This window comes from Bufo bufo, chromosome 5 (assembly GCF_905171765.1).
Source record: "Bufo bufo chromosome 5, aBufBuf1.1, whole genome shotgun sequence".
In the NCBI taxonomy this organism is placed as follows: domain Eukaryota; kingdom Metazoa; phylum Chordata; class Amphibia; order Anura; family Bufonidae; genus Bufo; species Bufo bufo.
In genome coordinates this window covers 373,650,442-373,676,956 of record NC_053393.1, presented here as the reverse complement: position 1 = coordinate 373,676,956, position 26,515 = coordinate 373,650,442, and the positions used below count along the sequence as shown (strand labels likewise).

Sequence of the window (26,515 nt, the reverse complement as noted above, 5' to 3'; positions counted from 1 at the left end):
TAACTATCTTATTTGTTGGACTACCAAAATAATTTTTGCAACAATTTTTATTTGGGGGAATCTGTACAAAATGTTTTTAAAAAGTATATATTTATTAAAACTATAGCTCCTTATTCTTTAACAATGCAAACTGACACCAAAATAAATTATTAGAATTAGTTCCCTATTTTGTGTAGGCCGTTTTGCTATATAATATGAAAAGTTTCACGTGAATGGGGCAGTAATGGTGACGGTTTTGATTAGTGTGGGTGTTTTTTCTTTTATGTATAATTTTTTTATTTTTAACTTAATATATTTCTGCTACATAATATGTTCCCCAAGAGGTCATAAAAAGACCTTGGGGGACACTGTCACTTTTTAAAAATTTTAACTTTTTCCTTTTTATTTTTTACTTCTATTTGAATTTTATTAATATTTTATTGTATAATTTTTTATAATTTTTTTTTATAATTTTCTATAATTTTTTTAAATATATTTTTGCAACATAATATGTCCCCCAAGGGGTCATAAAAAGACTGTTGTGGGACAGTGAACACTCTTTTATTAAGCACTTTTTATTTTATGTTATTTGTTAATTTTTTTAAAAAAATTTATTTTCTTTTGTGCCACATAATATTTTATTTCTCTTTTCTTTTATTTATATTTTATTTTATTATTATTTTGTTTACAAATTTTTTAAAATCATTTTTTAACTTTTTTTTATATATATATATATATATATATATATATATATTTACCACATAATTTGTCCCCAAGAGGTCACTGAAAGACCTTTGGGAGACAATAAGTGACTGTTTTTTGTACTATTTACACTGTAACTGGAGCATCCAAAAGAGCCCCAGTTACAGGGAAACCAGCCTGCTGCGGAGGCTTTGTACCAGGGCAGCGCTTCTCTGTTCCCGAGACACCCAGCGATCACGTGATCGCCGGGTCCACACTGGAGAGCGCTCATAGAGGAGAAGGCAGAAGCGCTAATAAAGTGCTTCTGTCTTCTCCTCGGCTTCCCCGATCTCACTAATAGCTGGGGACCCTTTCCGCTCCTGCTACAGTGCAGGGGCAAAACCTGTGATCCATCTGCTCTGAGCAGAAACACAGCTGATTGCAGGATCAGCTGTGTTTCTGCCCAGCAGGGCGGGGGCCGCAAACCACGGCTCTGGGGGCCGCATGCGGCCCACGCGCCGCAGGTTGTGCACCCCTGGTATAAAGTAATGGAATTATATTCATTACATATACAAAGATTGGTATATTACAATTCAGTGCTGCCATCTGCTGTCCTGAATTATAATATACAAGTAATAAGCCTAGAAGCCTACTACAGGCTCTGGCTTATTACTTTAATAGAACACATTCCATGATCTCCACCCGGGGGACGAATTTCTCCCCAGAAAGTGCACGCTTCCAGGTTTTCGGTTTTCGGCTTTTTAGACGCAATGGTCACAGCATCTGAAAGGTTAAATGTCCACGATCTGCATTACCGCTGATTGTGAATATTAGGCCGAGGTGTCAGACATGTGGCGTACTATAACATCACGTGAAGGGGTTAAAACTGCCTTCCTAATATTGTGCCTACAAAACAGTTTGATCCTTTGAGGCATGAATCCATGGAAACCATGGTATCTGGCACTAAGACATGGAATCTCGTAGTGATCACAGAACTCTATCTATTCTGACCGGTTTGGGTGCACGTTGTGGTATGTTCCTAGCTCCACCTCTTGGAACTATAATATTCAGCAATTTAGACAGCACTCCAAATTTTGCTTAGATGATTTTTATTTGCTTAGCCGGACATAGTGGTCCTTTTGATAACAACGTTTCGGGCAGAGAGAATGCCCTTCATCAGGCTAGTCGTTTACACATAGAAATGTGAATGGCCGGCCATTCACATTTCTATGTGTAAACGACTAGCCTGATGAAGGGCATTCTCTCTGCCCGAAACGTTGTTATCAAAAGGACCACTATGTCCGGCTAAGCAAATAAAAATCATCTAAGCAAAATCTGGAGTGCTGTCTAAATTGCTGAATATCTGGCACTAAGACGTTAGCAACAGATTCTTTATCCTTGAAATTTACAAGGGGGGCTTTCATGGAGTTGTTTTGCCAGTATATATCACACAGACACTTCATTTGCTAGAGATCAGGGGAATATGGAGACCAAGTCAACACCTTGAACTCGATTTCAGTTCCTATTAGAAAAGCCACTGTCACTAGAAGATTGCATTGCCACAAAGGGGTGTACTTGGTCTGTAACAATGTTTAGGTGCGTGGTACACATCAAAATAAGCACCACATGAATTCCAGAACCCAAGGTTTCCAAGAGAACATTGCTCTGATATCCTCTGATATATTGCCACCTTCCCATAGTACATCTTGGTGTGGCACATGCACTCAGCCATCAACATGATGTTAACCACTTGCTTACCGCCGCACCACTTTATAGGTAAGGGTGGTAAGATGTTAACTATAACCTGCTGTATAAAAGCGACGGATTACATAACAATGTGTCAGTGCCCTGTGGATCGCAGTGAACACGCTATCATTAGACAGCTGGGGTCACATTGAAGATCCTGGAGACCAGCCAAAGTGGTCTCCGGGCACGAGAACACAGTTCCCGGCTCAACTAAGATATTTGATGTGAGCATGACCCCTGCTGGTTATATGTTGTGGTCCTGCTGTCTGTGAATTAACCTCTTCCCACACTGACTTTGGCAGGAAGGGGTTAATTCACTTTTTTTTTTCTTTAAAATAAATAAATATTAAAAATAAAAAGTCAAATATAACAATAAAAAAGTTAAATTTCTATTATTAGTTATAGCAATAGTATAGCAGTCTATGTACATACATGCACAGATATTTTTTTCCCCTTTTTCTTTAATAAAAAAATAAAAATATATATATTTATTAGTTTTAACAATAATATAGCAGACTTTGTGTGTGTAAAATATACAAATGTACACACTTTTTTCTTTTTCCATAATAAAAAATTTAAAAATATAGATATGCATTTTACCTATATTTAGTATAACTTTTTTGTGCATAAAATATAGAAATGTATGCATATTATTTTCATTTATAAAAAAAAAAAGCCAAAAGCTTAAAATGTCCAAATTTCCCCAAGATGAATATCTTAGGGGGCCAGCATTTTAAAAATTAATTACTTTGTTGTTGTTTCTAAGGTTTTGGCACTGTACAACATTGTGATTATGGCATCTGAAATGTTTAAAACCGGGAAGCGTGCACTTACGGGGCAAGCGTGCTTTCCCTCGGTAGAGATCGGGGAAAGCAACCTGCGGTACTAATGAGCCGGAGCCTGTACTAGGCTTCCAGGCTCATTATTAGTATACCCCATTTCAGGGCAGCAGGTGTAGTAATTTCTGTACAGAATAATGGCCCATTTTACATTATTCTGTACAAGTTGCAGTCTGAGGATTGCAAGTTGTGGTCCACTTGGGGACCTAACAATAAGTTTTTTTTAAAAGTCAACAAATGTTTCAAAAATAAAAATAAATTAAAAAATTTAAATCGCCCCCTTTCTCCAAAATCTAAATAATAATAAATAAACAATTAAAATAAATAACATCATGGGCATTGCCCCTTGCGAAATTGTCCGTACAATTAAAATATAGAAAAAATGTAGCCCATACAACAAATGGTGTAACAAAAAAAATTTAAATGGCAGATTTGCAGTTTTTTTTTATTGCTTTATCTCTCCAAAAAATTTAATAAAAAGTGATCAAGAAGTCATACACATCCTAATGGTATTATCAAAAACTACAGATCGTCCCGCAAAAAATTAGCCCCCACACATCTCCATAGACATAACTATAAAAAAATGTATTGGGGTCCGGTGTTTTTTTTTTTTTTCAGTATTAAAATGCAAGAAAAACTATACATATGTGGTATCGCTGGATTCGTACAGACCTGGAAAAAAAAGAGCACATAGTGCATAGTGAACACCATAAAAAAAAAACTAATGTAAAACTGTGGCGTAATTGCATTTTTTTCCAATTCTACCCCATTTGGAATTTTTTTACACTTCCCACTACATCCTATGTTATATTAAATGGAGGCATTAAATAGTACAGCTTGTCCTGCAAAAAACAAGCACTGATACAGCTATGTGAATGGAAAAATAAAAAAGTTATGGTTCTGGGAAGTCAGGGAGCAAAAAAAGAAAATGCAAAAATGGAAAATCACCATGTCAGGAAAGGGTTAATATTATATCTATCTACTAATGGCACAAAAGAAAGGTATAATGTGTCCTGTTAATAGTAATATCAAATACATGTAGGTAGGCTCAGAACTTAAATAGTTATTTGCAATTAGATATGCCCAATAGACCTAATATAGGTGTATATCTGGATAATAAATGACCCCCTATGTTCTTTGGGGGTTAGAAGACAAGTTCTCCAGATCTGAATGACTCCATCATACTGCTCCATGACTAGTAAGAATCAAAAATGAAAGGCCCACCTTTTTCCATAAGAACAACAAATGGGAATGGGTGCAAACAGTCATACTACAAAAGGATGAAACAACACTCTTGAGCACAGAATAACAAAACTGAATTGCACATTTCACCTTTTCACCTGTATGGTCCTCTTTTTTCCTGTGATTTTGAATCAAAAAACAGAATCATAGTTGGAAAATCAACAACAATTACAGCCAGTTCAGACCTGAGCGTACTGACCTGAGCGCTCTGTATGCGCGATTCTCCGGGGGTCTCACATACGCGGCTCCGGAAGTATGCAAACGCCCATTGTCGCGCAATCCCGGAAGTCTATGTACGGGAACGCGCGACACTACGCCCCAATGAAGCTCCTGTACTTCTTGGGGCATAGGGCGTTTTGCAGCGCGTTCGTACACGCTGTAAAACGCTCAGGTGAGAACCCAGCCTTAGACAACACAGTACCATAGCAATCCATTTCTCAATGACTGTTTGGTAATCTCTAGCCCCAGAACTTCAGCACATGGAGGTTCTTTGAGGTTAACAGGGTTTTCTGGGATCAGGCTACTGATGGCCTATCCTTAGGATAAACCATCAATATCACATTAGTGAGAGCCTGATTTTCAGCATTCCAGATTAGCTGTATGGGACGAAGCTGCCATAACCTGCACCTCCACTAGATAGTCCGTTTCGGACTGAGGATCCTTGGGCCCACCATGGGAAATTATTCGCAGAGCCCAACCACCATAACATCAATTAAATCTAATAGGTTTTGATTCAAAGAAACAAACCATAGTGGCAAGTGATTGGCTCCAAAGATTGATCTATATTAGCAGCAAGGCCAATTATTCCTCTTGTATGTTCATTATGTTCATTAGAAGTCTTGCTTTTTACATGTACAGTATTATGTACTTAAATGTGGCCTCAAATGCCCTAAGGATGATGTCTAGAAAAATAAAGTAAATAAAGTGGGAACCCACTTTAACACCGCTTGCTAATTCATAAATTGTTAGCTTAGAATCAGAAAAGATAATTCAGGCCAAATAAAAAAAACACACAAAATTAGGTCAGGATAGATTTCATGCTACCTAAGGCACAAATTAAAAAGCATAAATTCTGCACTTGTACATTTTTCATTACCTTGTTTAGTTTAATATTGGAAAGAATTAAGTTAGGGGCGATTTTCCAAGGATAGCAAACATGTTTTTAAATTGACTGTTTATTCCATTCTCCTGCAGTTTTGCAGAAAAGACTGATGTAAACTACAAGATGATTATGCAACACATTTGAGGTTACAAGACAGAAGAAACTATTAGATTAAATGTACCTGCTGACATGCTGAGTTCCAGACATCACTGACAGTGTTTCAATATTTCCATCAACAGAGTTTAGTTGTAATATCCATATTTTTACATGATGGATAGAATGAAAAAAACAAGAACAGAATTATCCTGTAAAAAAAAAAAAGTAAAACGATTTGCATAAAGATGGGAAAGTACTAAAATGCCATTCCTTGCTGTCACATAGGGGGCTACTGCCAAAATATTTCACCTCAAATCATGAATGGTGCCTGGTAGTGTTTAGCCTTCATCATACTGTTTGGAGATTAAATCCCTACTAACCAAAATTTATCAGCAGTCTGAGCAGTGGTGAATTATAGGAAGGCACATGAATCAGTGGCCCAGGGGCCTCTACCACCTTGGGGACCTAGGAACCTTCAACACCACCTTTCCTCAATCTACTCTCCCTAATGGGCTGTTTGGTGTTTAGCTGAAATCAGTGGGAGGTGGCCAAAAATGTGTGTGGCTCTCCATTTTGAACACCAATGGAGGTGCTGGCTAAATGGTCTCCAGAAGCACAATTAACTTCAGTCATACATATGCATGGCCACCTCCGTTATATACTGTATGGCTGTGATAACAGCTCAGGTATGGTCCCAGATGTGATAAGGGAACTCCCACCAACCTAAAAGGGGTTTTATGAGTGTTTGATACTGATGACCTATCTTCAGGACAGATTATCGGTTTGTGATCATTGGGGGTCCAAAAGCCTGCATCACCAATCAGTTGTTTGAATTGGCTGCGGCACTCCAGTGAGCACCGCAGCCTCCTCACAGCTTACCAAGCATAGCGCTATCCCTTGGATAGCACCAGTGCTTGGTATTGCAGCTTAGCCCCATTTACTTAAATGGGACTGAGCTGCTCCTTGACCATCAGACTGATGAACTCAAGATCACAGGCCCAGGAAGAGCCCTTAGAGCTCAATAGAGCGCCTCAGTCTCTTTAAATAGCTGATCAGCGGGAATGCCAGGTGTCAGACCCCCACAGATCACATACTAATGACCTATCCTGAGGATAAGTCATCAGTATTAAAAACTCAGACAACCCCTTTAATCTAGCGCAGAATCTCAATTTGTTCTCTACTTCAGATTACACCATAACCAAAATAGAGAAAGATATTAATGTTTTTTTACATGTGGGTTGATTCTAAATAAAATTAAAACAATATAAAAGAATACAAAGAGGAGAAACTTAAGACTGGTGTTACAAGAAGCACACACTTCTTAATAAATTTTCACATCATCTGACTGTCCACAAGCTAGTAAATGAAGTCTCATAGCTGATAACAACTGGTGTAGACTTAAGTTATAATATACAACAGGTTCTAACATAAGTGGGCAAATGTTACACATTTTTGAGCAAATGAAGAGTGCACCAAAATGTCTGACTTTTGTAGGACATTAAATTGCACCCTATAGTATTTTAAAAATCACACTGTTCTGTTATTTTATACAATTAGACAATTGGAGAGAAGATGGTCGAGAAAGAAATGACAGTGGTTTTAGAGTTCACTAATCCACTGAAGAAAAAACTCCAGAACGTCATTTTACGTATTGGAGGTCCAAGTCTTATGAAAACAAAAACTCAGATTTATAGGTAAGTGTTATTTTTTCCATGGCATAGCACACAATTTTGTAAGAGTAAACTGTTAGGTTGTGTTCACATCACCATTATTTTGCCATTCTTCTGATCTGTCAGAAGAACAGAAAAATAAAGAAAAAAAAACATATTCTGTGAAAAAAACAAAAAACAAAAAGGGATTGTCTGCATCAGTTATGCACATTTGGAATCCGTTTGAGCCATTTCTGTCTGAAATCCATTTTTTTAGAAGGAAAAAAAAGTATTGCATGCAGGACTTTTTTTTACATCTTAGGGTACTTTCACACTTGCGTTTTTCTTTTCCGGCATAGAGTTCCGTCACAGGGGCTCTATACCGGAAAAGAACTGATCAAGTATGTCCCCATGCATTCTGAATGGAGAGTAATCCGTTCAGTTTGCATCAGGATGTCTTCAGTTCAGTCATTTTGACTGATCAGGCAAAAGATAAAATCGTAGCATGCTACGGTTTTATCCCCGGCGAAAAAAACTGAAGACTTGCCGGAATGCCGGATCCAGCATTTTTCCCCATAGGAATGTATTCAAAATACCGGAATGCTGGATCCGTCCTTCCGGTCTGCGCATGTGCAGACTGTTAAAAATGTGAAAAAAGATACAAGACGGATCCGTCTGTCCGCATGACAAGTGAAGAGAGACGGATCCGTTCTTGCAATGCATTTGTGAGATGGATCCGCATCCGGATGCGTCTCACAAATGCTTTCAGTCACATCCAGACCGGCGGATCCGGCGGGCAGTTCCGACGATAGAACTGCTTGCCGGATCACACTGCCGCAAGTGTGAAAATAGCCTTAAAAAAACAATCTCAGATGGAAATGGCTCAAATGGATGCCAAATGTGCATAACTGATGCACGGGATCTTTTTTTTTTTTTTTTTTACAGAATCATTTTTTTTCTTTATTTTTCTGTTTTTCTGACGAATCAGAAGAAAAGAAAAATAACGGTGGTGTGAACTCTCCGTAATATGAAGACCTATGGGCAGAATCTTAGACAGAAGTAAAATTCCATGCACTGCATATGGCTGTTTAAATAAAGCATTACTGAAGAACTGGTCAAGAAAACATAAAAAATTGGTTGCAGATTGATGTCCCAATGTAAAGGATGAAGACATCTGCGCCCATGAGTTCCTCAACACCTTACCATTTTACTGTGACTAACTAATGGTAGATACCAGTCCTACCCAGGACACCATGATGATAAGGACTCATCTCTGCAGAATTCGCTGCCCAAATATCTTCACCTTTTCCCTTTACCAGTACATACTTGGCTTCTACATAAACTTCCCATTTTGCTGAACCATTTAACATTGCCCTCCTGCAGAAAGAATTGTGGCACAAAAATACAGCCCCAAAAAAATAATAGTGGCAAACATACAGTAACCCAGATGGTAATAGTGCCCTACTTAGTGCTCCCTTAAGTGCCGTACACTGTATTAGTTCCCACACACATATGCAATAATAGTATATTCTTTTGTGCCGCAGTATTTATGCCTCCAAACTGTAGTGATAACCCTAATACTATAATAGTTTCCCCTTAGTGCTCCCACACTGCAACAGGGTCTGCGAATGGGCCCTACACAGTAATACTGCCCCCTTACTACCGCACACACAGCAGGATTGCCCCTATGAACCCCACAGTAATATTGGCCCATTAGTGCCCCACACTCTTTAGTGACCCTACAGAGCAACAGCACCCCCTTTGTGGCTTATGCAGTAATCTGCCCCTTTAGTGCCCCCATACAGTTATGATGTGCCCTTATTGCTCTCACACCATATTGGTACCTCCTTAGTTTTGGTATACTCACTTAGTGCCTCCCACAGTCTTGGTGCTCCCACAACATACTGAAGTTGATTTAATGTCTGCCACAAACTAGTGGTGTCCCCTTAGTGCCCTCCCACAGTAATAAAGTCACTTTAGTGTTCCCCACAAAGTAAAGGTGTCCCATTAGTGTAACCGTCCCCCACCCCCAGAATACTGGTGTCCCAAATAACATAATGAAGACACTTTAATGTCTCCCACAAAGTAGCATTTTACATACCTCTTCAGTATTCATCAAAATGCAATCCCAATTCACTCTGGTGCAATAAAGTGAGATAATCACACCTGCCTGTTAGTGATGGACGATAATCGGCCGGGACGGTTCGCGCGTTCGCAATCAAATGTTCGCAAACCGCGCGTTCGTGGCGGGCCCTATTGACTTTAATGGCAGGCGAACCTGAAAAACCTTCAGGTCATATTTGCAGCCACCAAATACTAGAAGTGCACAAATAGTCCCACAACATGCACAGTGACATACCAGAGGGAGATCATTGGCAAAAATTCCCACAAAAAATATGTATTTTAATCAGGGGCCATTTTTATGCGTCATAAAGGGAAGCATTCAAAAATGTGGCCTGCTGAAGCCTTAGGTATTCACCTGAAAGAAAAAAACTTATGATTATGTGGCTGGAGGTACATTAGTCGGTCACTGGATAAAAATTTTACTGTAGGCCACTGGAGTACAGGCCCCAAAAATTAGGCATTCACCTGACAGAAAAGAACTTGTGATTATGTGGCTGGAGGTACATTAGGCGGTCACTGGATTAAAATGTAACTGTAGGCCAGTACAGGCCCCAAAAATTAGGCATTAACCTGACAGAAAAGAACTTGTGATTATGTGGCTGGAGGTATATTAGGCAGTCACCGGATAAAAATGTTACTGTAGGCCAGTACAGGCCCCAAAAATTAGGCATTAACCTGACAGAAAAGAACTTGTGATTATGTGGCTGGAGGTATATTAGGCAGTCACCGGATAAAAATGTTACTGTAGGCCAGTACAGGCCCCAAAAATTTGGCATTCACCTGACAGAAAAGAACTTGTGATGATGTGGCTGGAAGTACATTAGGCGGTCACTGGCTAAAAATTTTACTGTAGGTCAGTAAGGCCCCAAATATTAGGCATTCACCTAACATAAAAGAACTTGTGATTATGTGGCTAAAGGTTCATTAGGTGGTCACCGGATACAAATTTTATTATAGGCCAGTACAGGTCCCAAAAATTAGGCATTCACCTGACAGAAAATAACTTATGATTATGTGGCTGGAGGTACATTAGGCGGTCACTAGCTAAAAATTTTACTGTAGGCCAGTACAGGCCCCAAAAATTAGGCATTCACCTGACAGAAAAAAACTTGTGATGATGTGGCTGGTTGTACCATAGGCGGTCACCTGCTAAAAATTTTACTGTAGGCAAGTAGAAGCCCCAGAAATTAGGCATTCACCTGACAGAAAAGGCCTTTTATGCCACTGTATAAGACAAGGACCATTCTTTGTTCTGGGTGGTGGCAGATATACATGAAGGAGAGTGATGGGGTGCTGCGCCAGATGACCTGGCCTCCACAGTCACCGGACCTGAACCCAATCGAGATGGTTTGGGGTGAGCTGGACCGCAGAGTGAAGGCAAAAGGGCCAACAAGTGCTAAGCATCTCTGGGAACTCCTTCAAGACTGTTGGAAGACCATTTCAGGGGACTACCTCTTGAAGCTCATCAAGAGAATGCCAAGAGTGTGCAAAGCAGTAATCAAAGCAAAAGGTGGCTACTTTGAAGAACCTAGAATATGACATATTTTCAGTTGTTTCACACTTGTTTGTTATGTATATAATTCCACATGTTTTAATTCATAGTTTTGATGCCTTCATAGTCATGAAAATAAAGAAAACTCTTTGAATGAGAAGGTGTGTCCAAACTTTTGGCCTGTACTGTATGTGGGCTGGCATGAGGAAATTCAATTACACGTGGTCGTCACAGGTATTGAATTCCTCCGAGATCCATGCCTCATTCATTTTTAGAAATGAAACCGGTGAAAAGAAACCAAGCTCCCAGAACCTGTCCTGCTGCAGAGTTCGTACAGGTAGTCATTAATGTCAAGTTACTGCTGGAGCAGACTATCAAGCAAATACAAGGTGGAGTTCCAGCGCGTTGCGCTGTCACAAATGAGATGTCTGGCAGGCAGGTGGTGTCGCTGCTGAACATCAGCAAGGCGAGCCATGGCCGTGTAAGATATTCTAAAATGGCCAGAGATTTTCCTGGCCTGCCGCAAGACGTCCTGGACCCTGGGGTATTTGCCAACGAATCGCTGCACGACTAAGTTCAGGACGTGTGCCATGCACGGCACGTGTGTCATTTTGCCCTGTTTAGGCGCGCTCAGCAGATTGCCACTAGTCATGGACGAACATCGGCCGGGACGATTCGCTTTAATGGTAGGCGAACCTGCAAAAACCTTCAGGTCATATTTGCAGCCAGCAAACACTTACTAGAAGTACACAAATAGTCCCACAACATGGACAGTGATATACCAGAGGGGGATCATTGGCAAAAATTCCCACAAAAAATATGTATTTTAATCAGGGCCATTTTTATGCGTCTTAAAGGAAAATTCTCAAAAATGTGCCTTGCTGGAGCCTAGAGATTTTTTATTTCCTATCTGTTTGATGTATACAAATGTGCAACACTCCATGTTTTTGGATCCTGCAGGGTCCATTAAAAAAAATGCACACGTTAACGTTCATTTTTTTTCTACCATGGAACTGTATGGTGAACGGACGCCACTGTTCAGCATCAGTCTGAGGCATCTGTTAACGCATACATTTTTGGTATGCATTAAATGGATGGCAAAAATAGGATGTGAACCCAGCCCTAGTGTCAGAATAAGCACCAGTACACAGCGGAGCAGCGTGGCGGAGAGGGGAGGCCGCCATGTACTGACAGAGCGCTACCTGATTCTGGTGGTCAGGGATGAGGACTGTGTTTCCTAAGGATCATTTTCTACTGGAAAATACAGGGCAGAGTATAATACACTAGAATCTATATAATATAAAGATATTAGCCCTACCCCCAAATAATAACACAATTAGGTGGTCATTTATTATATAGAAATACGTCTATGTCAGGCGTATTTCTGACACAGATTGTGGCGCAAAGGTACTTAGCACCACAATCTGCATATTTTTCCAGCTCATGCCAGGTCTAAAAAAGGATGGCATAGGCAGGAAAAGGGATACAGTTATGGCCATTCAGTTATTGGATACCACCGCCATACATTGACCGGATAATACCTCTGTACAGTGACAGGATAACGCCGCCATACCGTGACCAGATAAAAGGGTATAAGAGAATACAGTACAGGGCATGACTAGGGGCACTGCACAGGGTGTGGTAAGAGGGCACAATGTAGGGTATAAGGGGGCACAGTACGGGGTGAGGGGCACAGTACGGGGTGGGGGGCACAGTCACGTGACCCTGTGACATTTAAAGGTCCTTATGGTGAATGCAGTTCATACACCACCATAAAGAGAGGCAGAGGAGTGAGACAGGGGTGTGATTATGTGGCTACAGATAAAAAATTTAACTGTCGGCCAAAATTAGGCAATAGGCATTCACCTGACAGCAAAGAACTTTGGATTCTGTGACTGGAGGTACATTAGGCGGTCACAGGATAAATATGTAACTGTCGGCTAGTACTGGCCCCAAAAATTAGGCATTCATCTGACATAAATGGCCTTTTATGCTGTTCTATATACATAAGCCAAGGACCATTCTTTGTTCTGGTGGCGGATATGTGTGGGCTGGCATGAGGAAATTCAATTACACATGGTCATCACAGGTGTTGAATTCCTCCAAGATCCATGCCTCATTATTTTTTTTAAATGTGAGGTAGTCCACACTGTTGTGAGCTAGGCGAGTGGAATTTTTCCTGGCCTGCCGCAAGATGTCCTGGACCCCGAGGTATTTGCCAACGAATCGTTGCACGACTAAGTTCAGGACGTGTGCCATGCACGGCGCGAGTGTCATTTTGCCCTGTTTCAGCGCGCTCAGCAGATTGGCACCATTGTCGCACACCACTTTACCAACTGTCAAATTGAGCAGGGTTAGCCACTGATCAGCCTGTGACCGCAGAGCTGAAAGCAGTGCAGGACCGGTGTGGCTCTTGGCTTCCAGGCACAACAGCCACAGCACAGCATGGCAAGGTCTCACCTGGCACGTAGAATAGGTTCTGGGGAGCTTGGGAGGTGCAGCGGAAGAGGCGATAGCAGTAGAAAATGAGGAGTCAGCAGAGGAGGAGACTGAGGATGGAGTAAAAGAGGCAGGCCTACATACAATCCGTGGCGGTAACACCAATCCACATGGGTGCCACGGGTTACATGCTTGATGGCCGTCAGAAGGTTGACCCAGTGGGGAGTAAAAGTTATGTACCTTCCCTGTCCATGTTTACATCTGACCACAGACACGTGGTCTAGCAGAGTATCTTGGCACCGACACTGTGTGCCAGAGATATATTAACTTTCCGCTGAACGTGGCCATATAGTTCAGGGATGCCTTTCTGGGATAAAATTTTCATTTCCGGGGACCTTCCATTGCGGTGTGCCAATGGCCACAAATATTCTAAAGGCCTCCGAGTCCACCAATTTATATGGCAGTTTTTGGCGGGCCAGCAGTTCTGACAAGCCAGCGGTCAGCCATTCGGCAGGATGATTATCTGGCGTCATCATTTTTTTGCGCTCAAACATTTGGGCCACGGAAGCCTGCCTTGTGCCAGATGAACGCAACGACGGCACAGTGAAAGGTGGAGTGGAGGACAAATGGGAGGAGAGGGCGAAAAGGCAGGACGTGCAGCGCCGGGAGTGTGGCTTTGTGGGTTCTGACAGCGTTGCTCCCACTGGGCTCTGTGATGGGAGGCCAGATCGTCCCTAGGTGAGTGTTGGGCTTACTGCGACTTATGCGTTGACAGCACAGGCTGCATATGGCAACACTATTGTCAGTAGCTGACACGTTAAAAAAAGCCCACACTGCGGAGCTATGTGCCGACTTCCTAGGAGCGCAAGATGTGACCATGCATGGTGGATGGCTCGTTCCAGAAACATTTGCACTCTGCTTTTTGCCTCCTTTGCACTGCGAGTTCTGCCTGCTTCTCCTCCTTCTACCCCCTATCTGCTGCTCCGTCTCTCTTTCTGAACTCCCCTCCTCTTCCTCTCTTGTGGACACCCACATGACGTCCATCGACATGTCATCATCGTCACCTTCACCACCACTGACATTAGAGATCTCGGAGTAGGCAACAACAGCGGAGACCACCCTCCTTGGGCTGATCTGAGTACTGTTGTCAGACCGCTGGGTGGCAGCCGTTGCTACCTCCTCTTCCTCATCCGATGCCAAGAATGGCTGCACATCGATAAGGTCTGGGAATGGATGGGAAAATAATTCCTCTGACTCGAGTGGAGGGGCTATGGTGGTGGTGGTGGTGTCTTTGGGGGTGCACACAGCAGAGAGTGAGGAGTGTGCAGATACAGAGGATGAGGAGGGTGCAAAAGCGGAAGGCTGAGTGAGCCTCTCGACCAACTCTGGTGCGTCCTTTGACATAATCGCACACACCTTCTCCAATTTCCCACTTAGGCTTTGGCCTGGTGCAGCTGCCGACCCCTACCACCCCTGCAGAACGGATTGCCTCTTACTCTGCCTGTCATTTTCAAAATGACCCTGTGCCAAAGTCCCTTGAGAAGAGCAGTATTTGTGGAAGCTGATATATGGCAGACCTCAATCAGTTGTTAGTTGAAGCTGGTATATCACCCTCAAGCAGTAATTTTGTGGTTGCAGGTATATAGAAAACCTCTATCACTCTTTTGTGGAAGCTGATATATGGCACGCCTCAATCAGTTGTTAGTTGAAGCAGGTATATCAAAACCCGCAATCTGTATTTTCTGGACGCAGGTATATAGAAAACCTCTATCACTATTTTGTAGAAGCTGATATATGGCATGCCTCAATCAGTTGTTAATTGAAGATGTTATATCACCCTCAAGCAGTAATATTGTGGACGCAGGTATATGGAAAACCTCAATCACAATTTTGTGGAAGCTGATAGATCGCAGCCCTCAATCAGTATTTTCTGGAAGCATACAATTGCAATATAATATACTTTCTATGTTAGAAAGTATATCATAAGTATATCACACCCCTTAGTATATCACACCTATCCATAGCACACCTATACCAGTCCTTAAAAGGACTTTTGTGGCCCTATTAGCTAGTGTTTGGTGTCCCTAATAGCCCGTCCCTGCTCCACAAAGCAACCTCTCCCTACACTGGCAAAACACAGAATATAAAATGGCTGCAAGATAGGGTTCTGTTATAGGGTGGGGGTGTGCCATGTGCTGAAACGTCTCAATTGGCTGTCCTGTCCCACCTGATGGATGTGTCATGGGTCAAAGTTCGGCGCAATGCAAAAGAATATGGCGCCGGTGGACATCGCCATATGTTCGGAAAACACGCAAAGTTCGCTGTGAAACGACCGCCAGGCAAACCGCAAGGCTATCTCTACTGCCTGTGCTGAGCTACTGACACCAGAAGCTGACAATTCCTTATCATCATAGTATTTAATATTCGGTGGATGCAGATGTGGTTGACAGAGATGCTGTTGAGGGAATTGGGTCCAAAATCATGGGCTTATATCATGGATACTCAGTGCATGCTACACCCCTGGATATGATATTGATGGCCTATCTTGAGGATAGATCATCAATATCCTCATCACATAAAACTCATTTAAGCATCCAAGTTCACTTTTTTACATAAAGCTTTAGACACTTTCAATGCAAGTGAAGAATCACAGGATAGCAGCAGTTTATTTTAATAATAATCTCATTTGTGTCTAGGTATTCAAGATGATAAATAACATCTGCCTTATGATGGCTCAGCACATTATTTGGAAGTATTCATCACTATGTTTTCTTCCAGGCAGAACATTTTTTTTCATATATAAACCTTTTTATGAAACAGATTAAATATTTTATGATATCTTTCTTTTTCTCTATCTTCACTTGACGTTTTGTTACTATTTTCCCCTTTGTGTTTCCCCTCCTGTGTTATGGCTACATTTCCATGATATTAATACCTTAGCAAGTAAAGCTTTAAAGTAGTGTGCAATAACAATACCTTCTACTGGTGATGAAGTACAAGTCATGGCCCCTTTTTACTCATTTGGAAATGTAGTTTGAGTTGGAAAAGGGAGCCTGATAGATATGCCACACATAACAACATCCGTTTTTAATGTAGTTCTGGCATCAAACTGGTAAAACATGTAAATATCCCCTCATTTTGTCCTAATTTGCAGCTCACTTGAACATTGTGGCTTCTTAAAGGGGTTTTCCCATCTCAGACAATGGGGCCATATCGCTAGGATATGCCCCCATTGTCTCATAGGTGCGCGTCCCACCACTGGGACCCGCACCTGCAATGAGAACGGAGCGGGGAAATAAACGCAGGGCACACTGCACATACGCAGCTGCCCTCCATTCATTTCTATGAGGACGCCGAAAGTAGCCGAGCGCAATGCGACAACTCACTGCAATATAGAGTACAAAATTGCATAATAATTACAAGTGCTACACTATAAGTGAGAGATACTTGGCAAATCGTTTTGTACAAAATTATTTGAGCCCGTCTGCTGCACGTCAAGGCGATCTCTGTTAGACGGGTTCCTACACTAAATTCTACCTGTTAGGTGCCATGACGGCTACCATACACTTCAGGGAGTGTAGGTTCCACAGCAGGCCCACTCCACAACACCACCGGCGCCAAATGGCTACCAAGGAACCTATACTCCCTGAAGTGTATGGTAGCCGTCATGGCACCTAACAGGTAGAATTTAGTGTAGGAACCCGTCTAACAGATATCGCCTTGACGTGCGGCAGACGGGCTCAAATAATTTTGTACAAAACGATTTGCCAAGTATCCCTCACTTATAGTGTAGCACTTGTAATTATTATGCAATTTTGTACTCTATATTGCAGTGAGTTGTCGCATTGCATGTTTTCGTCTTTTAAGTGTAGAGGAGACAAGCCCGGGAACACAAGACCACCCATAATGCCGTGCAGCCAGCCATTCTGCAGATAGCCATCCCCTGTGATGTCAAAACTTTGCTCCTCTCCAATTGTAATAAATACTTTGATCAACAACAAAAAAACAAAGGAATTCTCCACCAAGAATGTTTGTTTATTTCTTTCTTTCAGTTTACCCCCAATTCATCTGAAACCTATGCCACCAGTTAATGAAACCTCATGGTCACGGTGCTTCATTTCTGTTTGATCACACTGCAGGGACTTCTATTATAGGTCACTTGAAATGTTGTATTAATGGAATAGATGATCGATAGATAGTGTTTTATCTCAAATTCTGAGATCCGGAAATAAGATAGGCTTGACAAGGCTTAGGTGCATAAGAAGTTTACAAAACAAAATATATATACAAAATATACATATAAAACATACAGAGTAAAGTAAGTAACCTTTACCTAAGCCATAAACAAATGAGCAAACTCCCCATCAACCAGTTCTCAACATGAGTTCTTGCCGATGACCATATGATACAACAAGACATCTAACCTGATCAAAATCATTAGAGGAACTGAGCTCTTTGCTACCTGCAAAGAGTTGAGTTCTTGGCCCCTCCTAGCCCCTCCTAAAGGTCCTCAGTGTGCAGAATGTATGTACAGTTACCTCAGCCCTTATGAACACAGCCTGGTACCAGCTAACAGTCATGATAATTGTAGAACAACAGGAGGCTATATATACTCACTAACTACATTACAAGGAATATCACTTCATTTAAAGATCCTCTGTCAGCATGATCAACCCTATAAAACCAGGTATACTGCATGGTAGGATTGATTATTAAATTAAAACTATACCTTTCTTTCACCAGCTGCAGAGATATGTACATTTTTATTTATATTCAAATGAGCACATTGGAGCACCAGGGGAAGGGCTGAATTCTTGGAGAACTGCAATTGTAACACTCCTGTGCTCTGCACACTCCTACCCTCTCCTTGATTAAAAGCATGCTGAAGGCACAGAGCTGTGTCCTAGCATGTGCATATATACACTACTTACTATAGCCTTACCAGGTTGAGAATAGAGGTTTTCTATGCTTATAAAGCTAATACATATTACTGGTTTATTCATAGGCACAATATGTGAATATAAAGACACTAGTGATATGCATTAGCTTTCTAATTATAGAAAACCTCTATTCTCAATATAGTAAGGCTATAGCCTTTTATTATGGGTTAAATAAGGGAGAGAGAAAATAACCAATGAAGAAAATCTAGATGTTCTTTCTCAGATTTGAACCTGGGACATCTACATTCAAGGCTGACCATTTACCTCCAGACTACAGCCTTATCATAAGAGGAATAAGTAAAGGTGAAAACAAGTTAAAGATAAACCTTGCAAGATTAGATAGATAGATAGTATAAACATAGAAACAAAATAGATATTAAGTGGAGACATGTATAGATAAATATTAGATGGATGGATAAATAGGTAGATTATAGATTATTGTGCAACGTGTTATCTAAATTTTTTAGACAGAGGTTTCTTATTTATGCAGTCTTCAAGGACTCAAGTCAAATACAGTTAAGGCTTCTTTCACACCTGCGTTCGGGTGTCCGCTCGTGAGCTCCGTTTGAAGGGGCTCACAAGCGGCCCCGAACGCATCCGTCCAGCCCTAATGCATTCTGAGTGGACGCGGATCCGCTCAGAATGCATCAGTCTGGCGGCGTTCAGCCTCCGATCAGCAAGCGGCAAGTGTCCGCCTGGCCGTGCGGAGGCAAGCAGATCCGTCCAGACTTACAATTGAAGTCAATGGGGACGGATCCGCTTGAAGATGACACCATATGGCTCAATCTTCAAACGGATCCGTCCCCCATTGACTTTCAATGTAAAGTCTGGACGGATCCGTTCAGGCTACTTTCAGACTTAGTTTTTTTTTTCAAACTATAATGCAGACGGATCCGTTCTGAACGGATACAAACGTCTGCATTATAGGAGCGGATCAGTCTGAGCAGACATCAGACGGACCCGCTCTGAACGCTAGTGTGAAAGTAGCCTAAATTATATCTACTCTCTGCTAACGTATTTCACAATGTAGTTATAATATATATATATATATATATATATATACACTCACCTAAAGAATTATTAGGAATACCATACTAATACGGTGTTGGACCCCCTTTTGCCTTCAGAACTGCCTTAATTCTACGTGGCATTGATTCAACAAGGTGCTGATAGCATTCTTTAGAAATGTTGGCCCATATTGATAGGATAGCATCTTGCAGTTGATGGTGATTTGAGGGATGCACATCCAGGGCACGAAACTCCCGTTCCACCACATCCCAAAGATGCTCTATTGGGTTGAGATCTGCTGACTGTGGGGGCCATTTTAGTACAGTGAACTCATTGTCATGTTCAAGAAACCAATTTGAAATTATTCAAGCTTTGTGACATGGTGCATTATCCTGCTGGAAGTAGCCATCAGAGGATGGATACATGTTCTCATTCTGTTTACGCCAAATTCGGACTCTACCATTTGAATGTCTCAACAGAAATCGAGACTCATCAGACCAGGCAACATTTTTCCAGTCCAATTTTGGTGAGCTCGTGCAAATTCTAGCCTCTTTTTCCTATTTGTAGTGGAGATGAGTGGTACCCGGTGGGGTCTTCTGCTGTTGTAGCCCATCCGCCTCAAGGTTGTGTGTGTTGTGGCTTCACAAATGCTTTGCTGCATACCTCGGTTGTAACGAGTGGTTATTTCAGTCAACGTTGCTCTTCTATCAGCTTGAATCAGTCGGCCCATTCTCCTCTGACCTCTAGCATCCACAAGGCATTTTTGCCCACAGGACTGCCGCATACTGGATGTTTTTCCCTTTTCACACCATTCTTTGTAAACCCTAGAAATGGTTGTGCGTGAAAATCCCAGTAACTGAGCAGATTGTGAAATACTCAGACCGGCCCGTCTGGCACCAACAACCATGCCACGCTCAAAATTGATTAAATCACCTTTCTTTCCCATTCTGACATTCAGTTTGGAGTTCAGGAGATTGTCTTGACCAGGACCACACCCCTAAATGCATTGAAGCAACTGCCATGTGATTGGTTGACTAGATAATTGCATTAATGAGAAATAGAACAGGTGTTCCTAATAATTCTTTAGGTGAGTGTATATCAGTCACCTTGGTTCTATTCTCTGGGAACCACATAACGTGTCATTTGTTATGGCTATTGTCTATTGACTATCACATTGTGCCATTGATTAAAAGAGTCTGAGTGTTGGTTCTTGCTTGGGCACTTAGATTAATCATTACAGGGCAAGGGTAGGACTTACCGTATTTTTCGCCCCATAAGACGCACTTTTTCCCCCCAAAAAATGGGGGGGAAATTCCCCTGCGTCTTATGGGGCGAATGCTCACAGTTTAACATCGCTGGATGCGATGTACGAGTGAGCGGGGGCCGGGGGATGGACTGGAAGGAGGAGCTGGGGGCCGGGAATAGCGGCGGGGCGGTGCAGTCAGTGTACAATGCCGGCAGGCAGGCCGGGCGGGCGGCAGCGTAACTCCCTGATGTCATGTGCCTGCAGGCAAGTGACGTCAGTGAGTGACGCGCCGACCGCCCGGCCTGCCTGCCGGCATTGTACAGAACCTATTAGGAATAGGATGTAAGGTACTATTAGGAATTTAGGAGTGAGGGGACATATGTAATACATTTTAATTGAATAAGACATTTTATATTTGTATACTGAGGGGGGGGGGCGGCGGCGGGGGGGGCTGATCCGTGGATGGCACAGTTAAGGGGTAGGGGGGGTCTGTGGATGGCACTGTTATGGGCTGGGGGGTCTGTGGATGGCACTGTTATGGGGTGGGGGGGTCTGTGGATGGTACATATATAACAGTGCCAGCCACAGATCCCCCCTGTAACAGTGCCATCCACAGATCCCCCTGTAACAGTGCCATCCACAGATCCCCCCTGTAACAGTGCCAGCCACAGATCCCCCTGTAACAGTGCCAGCCACAGATCCCCCTGTAACAGTGCCAGCCACAGATCCCCCGTGTAACAGTGCCAGCCACAGATCCCCCCTGTAACAGTGCCAGCCACAGATCCCCCTGTAACAGTGCCAGCCACAGATCCCCCCTGTAACAGTGTCTGTCATCCACAGATCCCCCCTGTAACAGTGTCTGTCATCCACAGATCCCCCCTGTAACAGTGTCCGTCATCCACAGATCCCCCCTGTAACAGTGTCCGTCATCCACAGATCCCCCCATAACAGTGTCCATCATCCACAGATCCCCCATAACAGTGTCCGTCATCCACAGATCCCCCCATAACAGTGTCCGTCATCCACAGATCTCCCCCATAACAGTGTCCGTCATCCACATATCCCCCCATAACAGTGTCCGTCATCCACAGATCCCCCCATAACAGTGTCCGTCATCCACAGATCCCCCATAACAGTGTCCGTCATCCACAGATCCCCCCATAACAGTGTCCTTAACAGATCCCCAGTAATAGTGCCATCCACAGACCACCATTAGTTCCAAACCCACCAAAAGCACACCTGTCACGGCAGACGTGCACAGTATAAAAGATAACACACCAACCAGCCTCTGGACGAGAGACAGGGGAAGGGTCACCTCCTAGTTTATCCCTGACCTCTTTCCCTGCACTGCTCAGCCCACAGGCAGACATTGAAGGTAGGTGTGCTGTGTCCTCCAGCCTGAACTGACAAAACCCTGAACTCCCTGAGATGGGGAAGTGGGGAGATAGGAGCAGCCTGCTCGCACAGAACCTGGATGGGATAGATGACACCAACAACCAAACAAGGAATGACACTTATCTTCTGAGAGCAGGAACTGACAGCCATCCTTCCCTCCAAACTTCCCAGACCAAAATGATCAGTATAATCCGCTCAGAGCACTTAGCTGGAGACCATTTAAACTAATGACTCCACCCAGTGCACCTGATGAGAGGCGGATCCAGCACGGCACCAAAACAAATACTAAACTCGTGCTGCTATCCTGGCCGACCTCCGCACATCGTCAGTGTGGGGCATGACAACACCTTTTGGTTAAAAATATTTTTTTTCTTATTTTCCTCCCCAAAAACCTAGGTGCGTCTTATGGGCCTGTGCGTCTTATAGGGTGAAAAATACAGTAATTTTTTAACAGCAGATTCCATTTTAAGATAAAATTATTCATGCATTTTACATTCATGAATATTTAGAATATTAGAATATTTAATACTCATCCCCACTGTCTGCTGCCATATGGTGCCATTTTACAGCATCTGATAGAGCATGGATGGAGCCATAATTGAGTTAAAAAGACACACAAGTCCGTTGAGTTAAATACTATATACCCACCAAGTTGACCTAAAAGAAGAAAGAAAACACCAGTAAATGGGCAAAATTCTGCCTGGCCTTTCAACTGGAAAGTAGATCAGTAGTCCAAACATGGTGTACTTTCTTACTATCCTCTTTAAAGAAAAGTGTTTATGGTAGAGAACCTCTATATGATCTGTTTAATGTCTACCATTATCATTTAATGAAACACATACTAACAAATATCATATGTATCATTTATTCTTTCAGAGAAGTCCCTGCAAATACAACTGTGACTTGGGAGGAGACTTGTACTCCAAAGCTAGCAGGCAAGAGGAAACTTATTGCAACTCTTGACTCAGAGACTCTTCGACATGTGTATGGAGAGCTGGACTTGGAGATCTTAGCTAGAGACAATTAGTAAAGGCTTTCTGTATTTTCAGGTATTATTCATATCTATATACTAAAATATTATTAGTAAGTAAATAGGTATATACATAAGTCATATATACAGTCACGTATTCCAACAGGTGTCAGAAATTACATAGAATTTTTGCATACCGCCATTGTTTTGTGCCAGTATAGAGTAAACTCATATTTTTTATTGGTTAATTGTTGTTCAACCTTTTTTTTAACTTTTACATTATAACTACAACAATTATTGTAGTGCCTATGACAAATATGCAATGAATGCTACTATTTTGCACGCACAAACCTTAGACCTGATCTATAGAAGAAACTTTTTTTTTTTTTTTAGCTTCCTCTCCGATATAGACAAGTACCATTTTTTAAGTCTTTTGGCAATGTTTAGGATTATGAGAAATCAGAAACATTTAATTTTCTATATGTAAAATGTTTATCTTTTTTTCTAATGCGCACAAAAAAAAGAAAGGTGACAGGTCCGCTCTAAATCATTTCTCTAAACTGGCTTTTGTATGGAATAAATGGAACATGGAATTTTTCAATATTCAAGATTTTGAGAAAAAACAAAACATGAAAGTCAAAAGGAGTCCAGATATACCAGAGATATTCAGAGTGGGATTTATATGCCAGGGGGACATAAATGCTGATAAGTAAATATAAAGGTGATAAACCTCTTGCTCTGAGGCCCACTATGTTTGTACTTTCCTCCATGTTTTAATACAAATGACAAATACTATAATTGTTTACATGCTATAGCATCATTTTGTCAGTGTATATGCATCTAACAGTCTAATTTGTGATAGATTTGTTATTCTTCACTCTATAACCTTAAAGTGGTTTTCCAGGCTCCTCCAGATATTGAGATAACCTTTCCTCAGGATAGATCAATATCAGATTGGTGGGGCTCTGATACCCCCATGATCAGCTGTTTCCTGGAGCTGGAAGCATAGCTCCATTCAAAGTGTAGTGGCCGTGCCAGGGTACTGCAGCTCAACTCTCATACAAATAATAGGTCATCTATATCTAGAACTTGGAGAACCACTTTACTCATTCTCTTGACTATGCATACTTTATGATGAAAACCTTTTTATTTGCTTTTAACTTTTTGTAATCTTTTCAATATTGGTAATAAAGCACATTTCAATAAAAAAAATTAAAAAAAACTTTTGTGTCCATTACTTGCACAGAAATATTTATTCTAAGGTATGTGTCTAAAGAATTGGACAAGACTCTATATCAATCAGCTTAGATCCTCCTGCTCTATAACTTGCTGCCTTGCCTGCATATTGCAATGCATTTCGTTGTGACAGGTCCTCTTTAGGAGGAGACAATTAGAAAAGGCTTTCTGAATTTTCAGGGGTTATAATGATTAAACATTAGCATGCTTACTAAGGGCTCTTTCACACTTACGTTGTTCTGTTCCGGCATAGAGTTCCGTCGTCGGGGCTCTATGCCGGAAGAATCCTGATCAGGATTATTCCCATGCATTCTGAATGGAGAGAAATCCGTTCAGGATGCATCAGGATGTCTTCAGTTCCGGACCGGAACGTTTTTTGGCCGGAGAAAATACCGCAGCATGCTGCGCTTTTTGCTCCGGCCAAAAATCCTGAACACTTGCCGCAAGGCCGGATCCGGAATTAATGCCCATTGAAAGGCATTAATTCCGGATCCGGCCTTAAGCTAAACGTCGTTTTGGCGCATTACCGGATCCTACGTTTAGCTTTTTCTGAATGGTTACCATGGCTGCCAAGACGCTAAAGTCCTGTTTGCCATGGTAAAGTGTAGTGGGGAGCGGGGGAGCAGTATACTTACCGTCCGCGCGGCTCCTGGGGCGCTTCAGAGTGACGTCAGGGCTCCCCACGCGCATGGATGACGTGATCGCATGGATCACGTCATCTATGCGCATGGGGCGCTCTGACATCATTCTGGAGCGCCCCGGGAGCTGCACGGACGGTAAGTATACTGCTCCCCCGCTCCCCACTACTACTATGGCAACCAGGACTTTAATAGCGTCCTGGCTGCCATAGTAACACTGAACGCATTTTGAAGACGGATCCGTCTTCAAATGCTTTCAGTTCACTTGCGGTGTTACGGATCCGGCGGGCACCTCCGGCAAATGGAGTGCACAACGGATCCGGACAACGCAAGTGTGAAAGAGGCCTAAGCTGGTTCTATATTCCCTAAGACTTAAAGGATTTATGCCATGATTGATATAAAAATGAAAATCAGACATCATACAGTACATGACAATCTCTTTTTAACAAAGCAAGACCCAGCTTTGTATCGCACATGGGTCCAGAGATCTCCACATTCATTGCTTCAATTTCTCTGCTAGATTATGTTCAGCCTGGCAACTCAGGGGGTATTTCCTTTCTCAGGGGACGTGTCCTTCCTGTTGCAGCTCCCTACCGGTAACTGCCACAGCTTCTAACAGAATATATGGCTGGTTGCAGTTGAAGATTTAAACTGAGCACTTTCGACCAGCTCAGTGAGACGGACAAAAAATAAGGAAAAGAACAAACACCAGGTGGCGCTATACAGATACATTTAATTGAATAGCTTACTGGCTATACTAAATTTACATGCAATTACAAAACTATTCAGATTCAGGTGCTGGTTTGAAAAATCTAGAATATGTTTCATGACACAACATCTTTAAATGGAGAGGGACTGTGCCACTAATGCCCCAGAAAATATTACCAACCACGCTGTTATCAGGAGTGCAAGAGCACCAAGCTGTTAAATATGCACCAATCAGCTTCTTATAGCATATCCAGTGGATAGGCCATAAAATATTGTCATTGGAAGACCTCAGGGTCAGAGTTCTATATCTATTCATATCTGGTTATCTTTATTGGATCCATGGGTTGAGCTTGTGCATGCATAAAATGGTTACCTTTTTTCTATAATAATCTCACTTAAAGGGGTTCTCTGGGTGTTTAATATTGATGACCTATCCTCAGGAGAGGTCATCAATATCAGATCAGCAGGGGTACGACACCCGACAACCCCGCCGATCAGCTGTAGGAAGGGATGGCGTGCGCAGTGTGCACATGCCGCTTCCGTTCTCTCTTCCTGTTCACTGCTGCTTTGTCATAGACATAGCAGCAGCGGACAGAAAGAGAAAAAGGGAGACGGCACATGCACACTGTGTGCGCCTTCCCTTTTTTACAGCTGATTGGTGGAGGTGCCGGGTTGTCAATCGGCAACCCGCCGATCTGATATTGATGAACTATCCTGAGGATAGTTCATCAATATTAAAAGCCCGGAAACCCCCTTTAAGAGAGGCATCATATATATGTATAATAGGTGTTTAGGTAGGATAGAACGGTATGCAGAATATTTCTTATACATTATCAATGAAATAATTTTTAGATATTTGCATTATACCTTATTGCTGCAGTTATTACCCCCTGCAAAAATAGTAATATAGTCTGAGTGATCAGTGATGCACAGTCATGTCAGCCATAAGGGTGAAAGAGAGTCAAAATGATGCTCTTATTGTCAA

General features: G+C 42.1%; 1 protein-coding gene across 3 annotated transcripts in view; it reads left to right on the top strand.

The window, feature by feature from the left end:
* Positions 1 to 24,153, top strand: part of F13A1 (coagulation factor XIII A chain) — a 256,915-nt gene extending 232,762 nt beyond the window's left edge. For 2 of the 3 annotated variants that reach the window (XM_040432507.1, XM_040432508.1), the window contains exons 14-15: positions 7,243 to 7,379; positions 22,855 to 23,344. In XM_040432507.1, coding sequence (XP_040288441.1) covers positions 7,243 to 7,379; positions 22,855 to 23,005 — 288 coding nt within the window. In that variant the 3' untranslated portion in view covers positions 23,006 to 23,344. Of the gene's footprint in view, positions 1 to 7,242; positions 7,380 to 22,854; positions 23,345 to 23,472 lie in introns of those variants that run through there. The other variant, XM_040432510.1, reaches the window with a different exon arrangement.
* Positions 24,154 to 26,515: the final 2,362 nt, after the last annotated feature.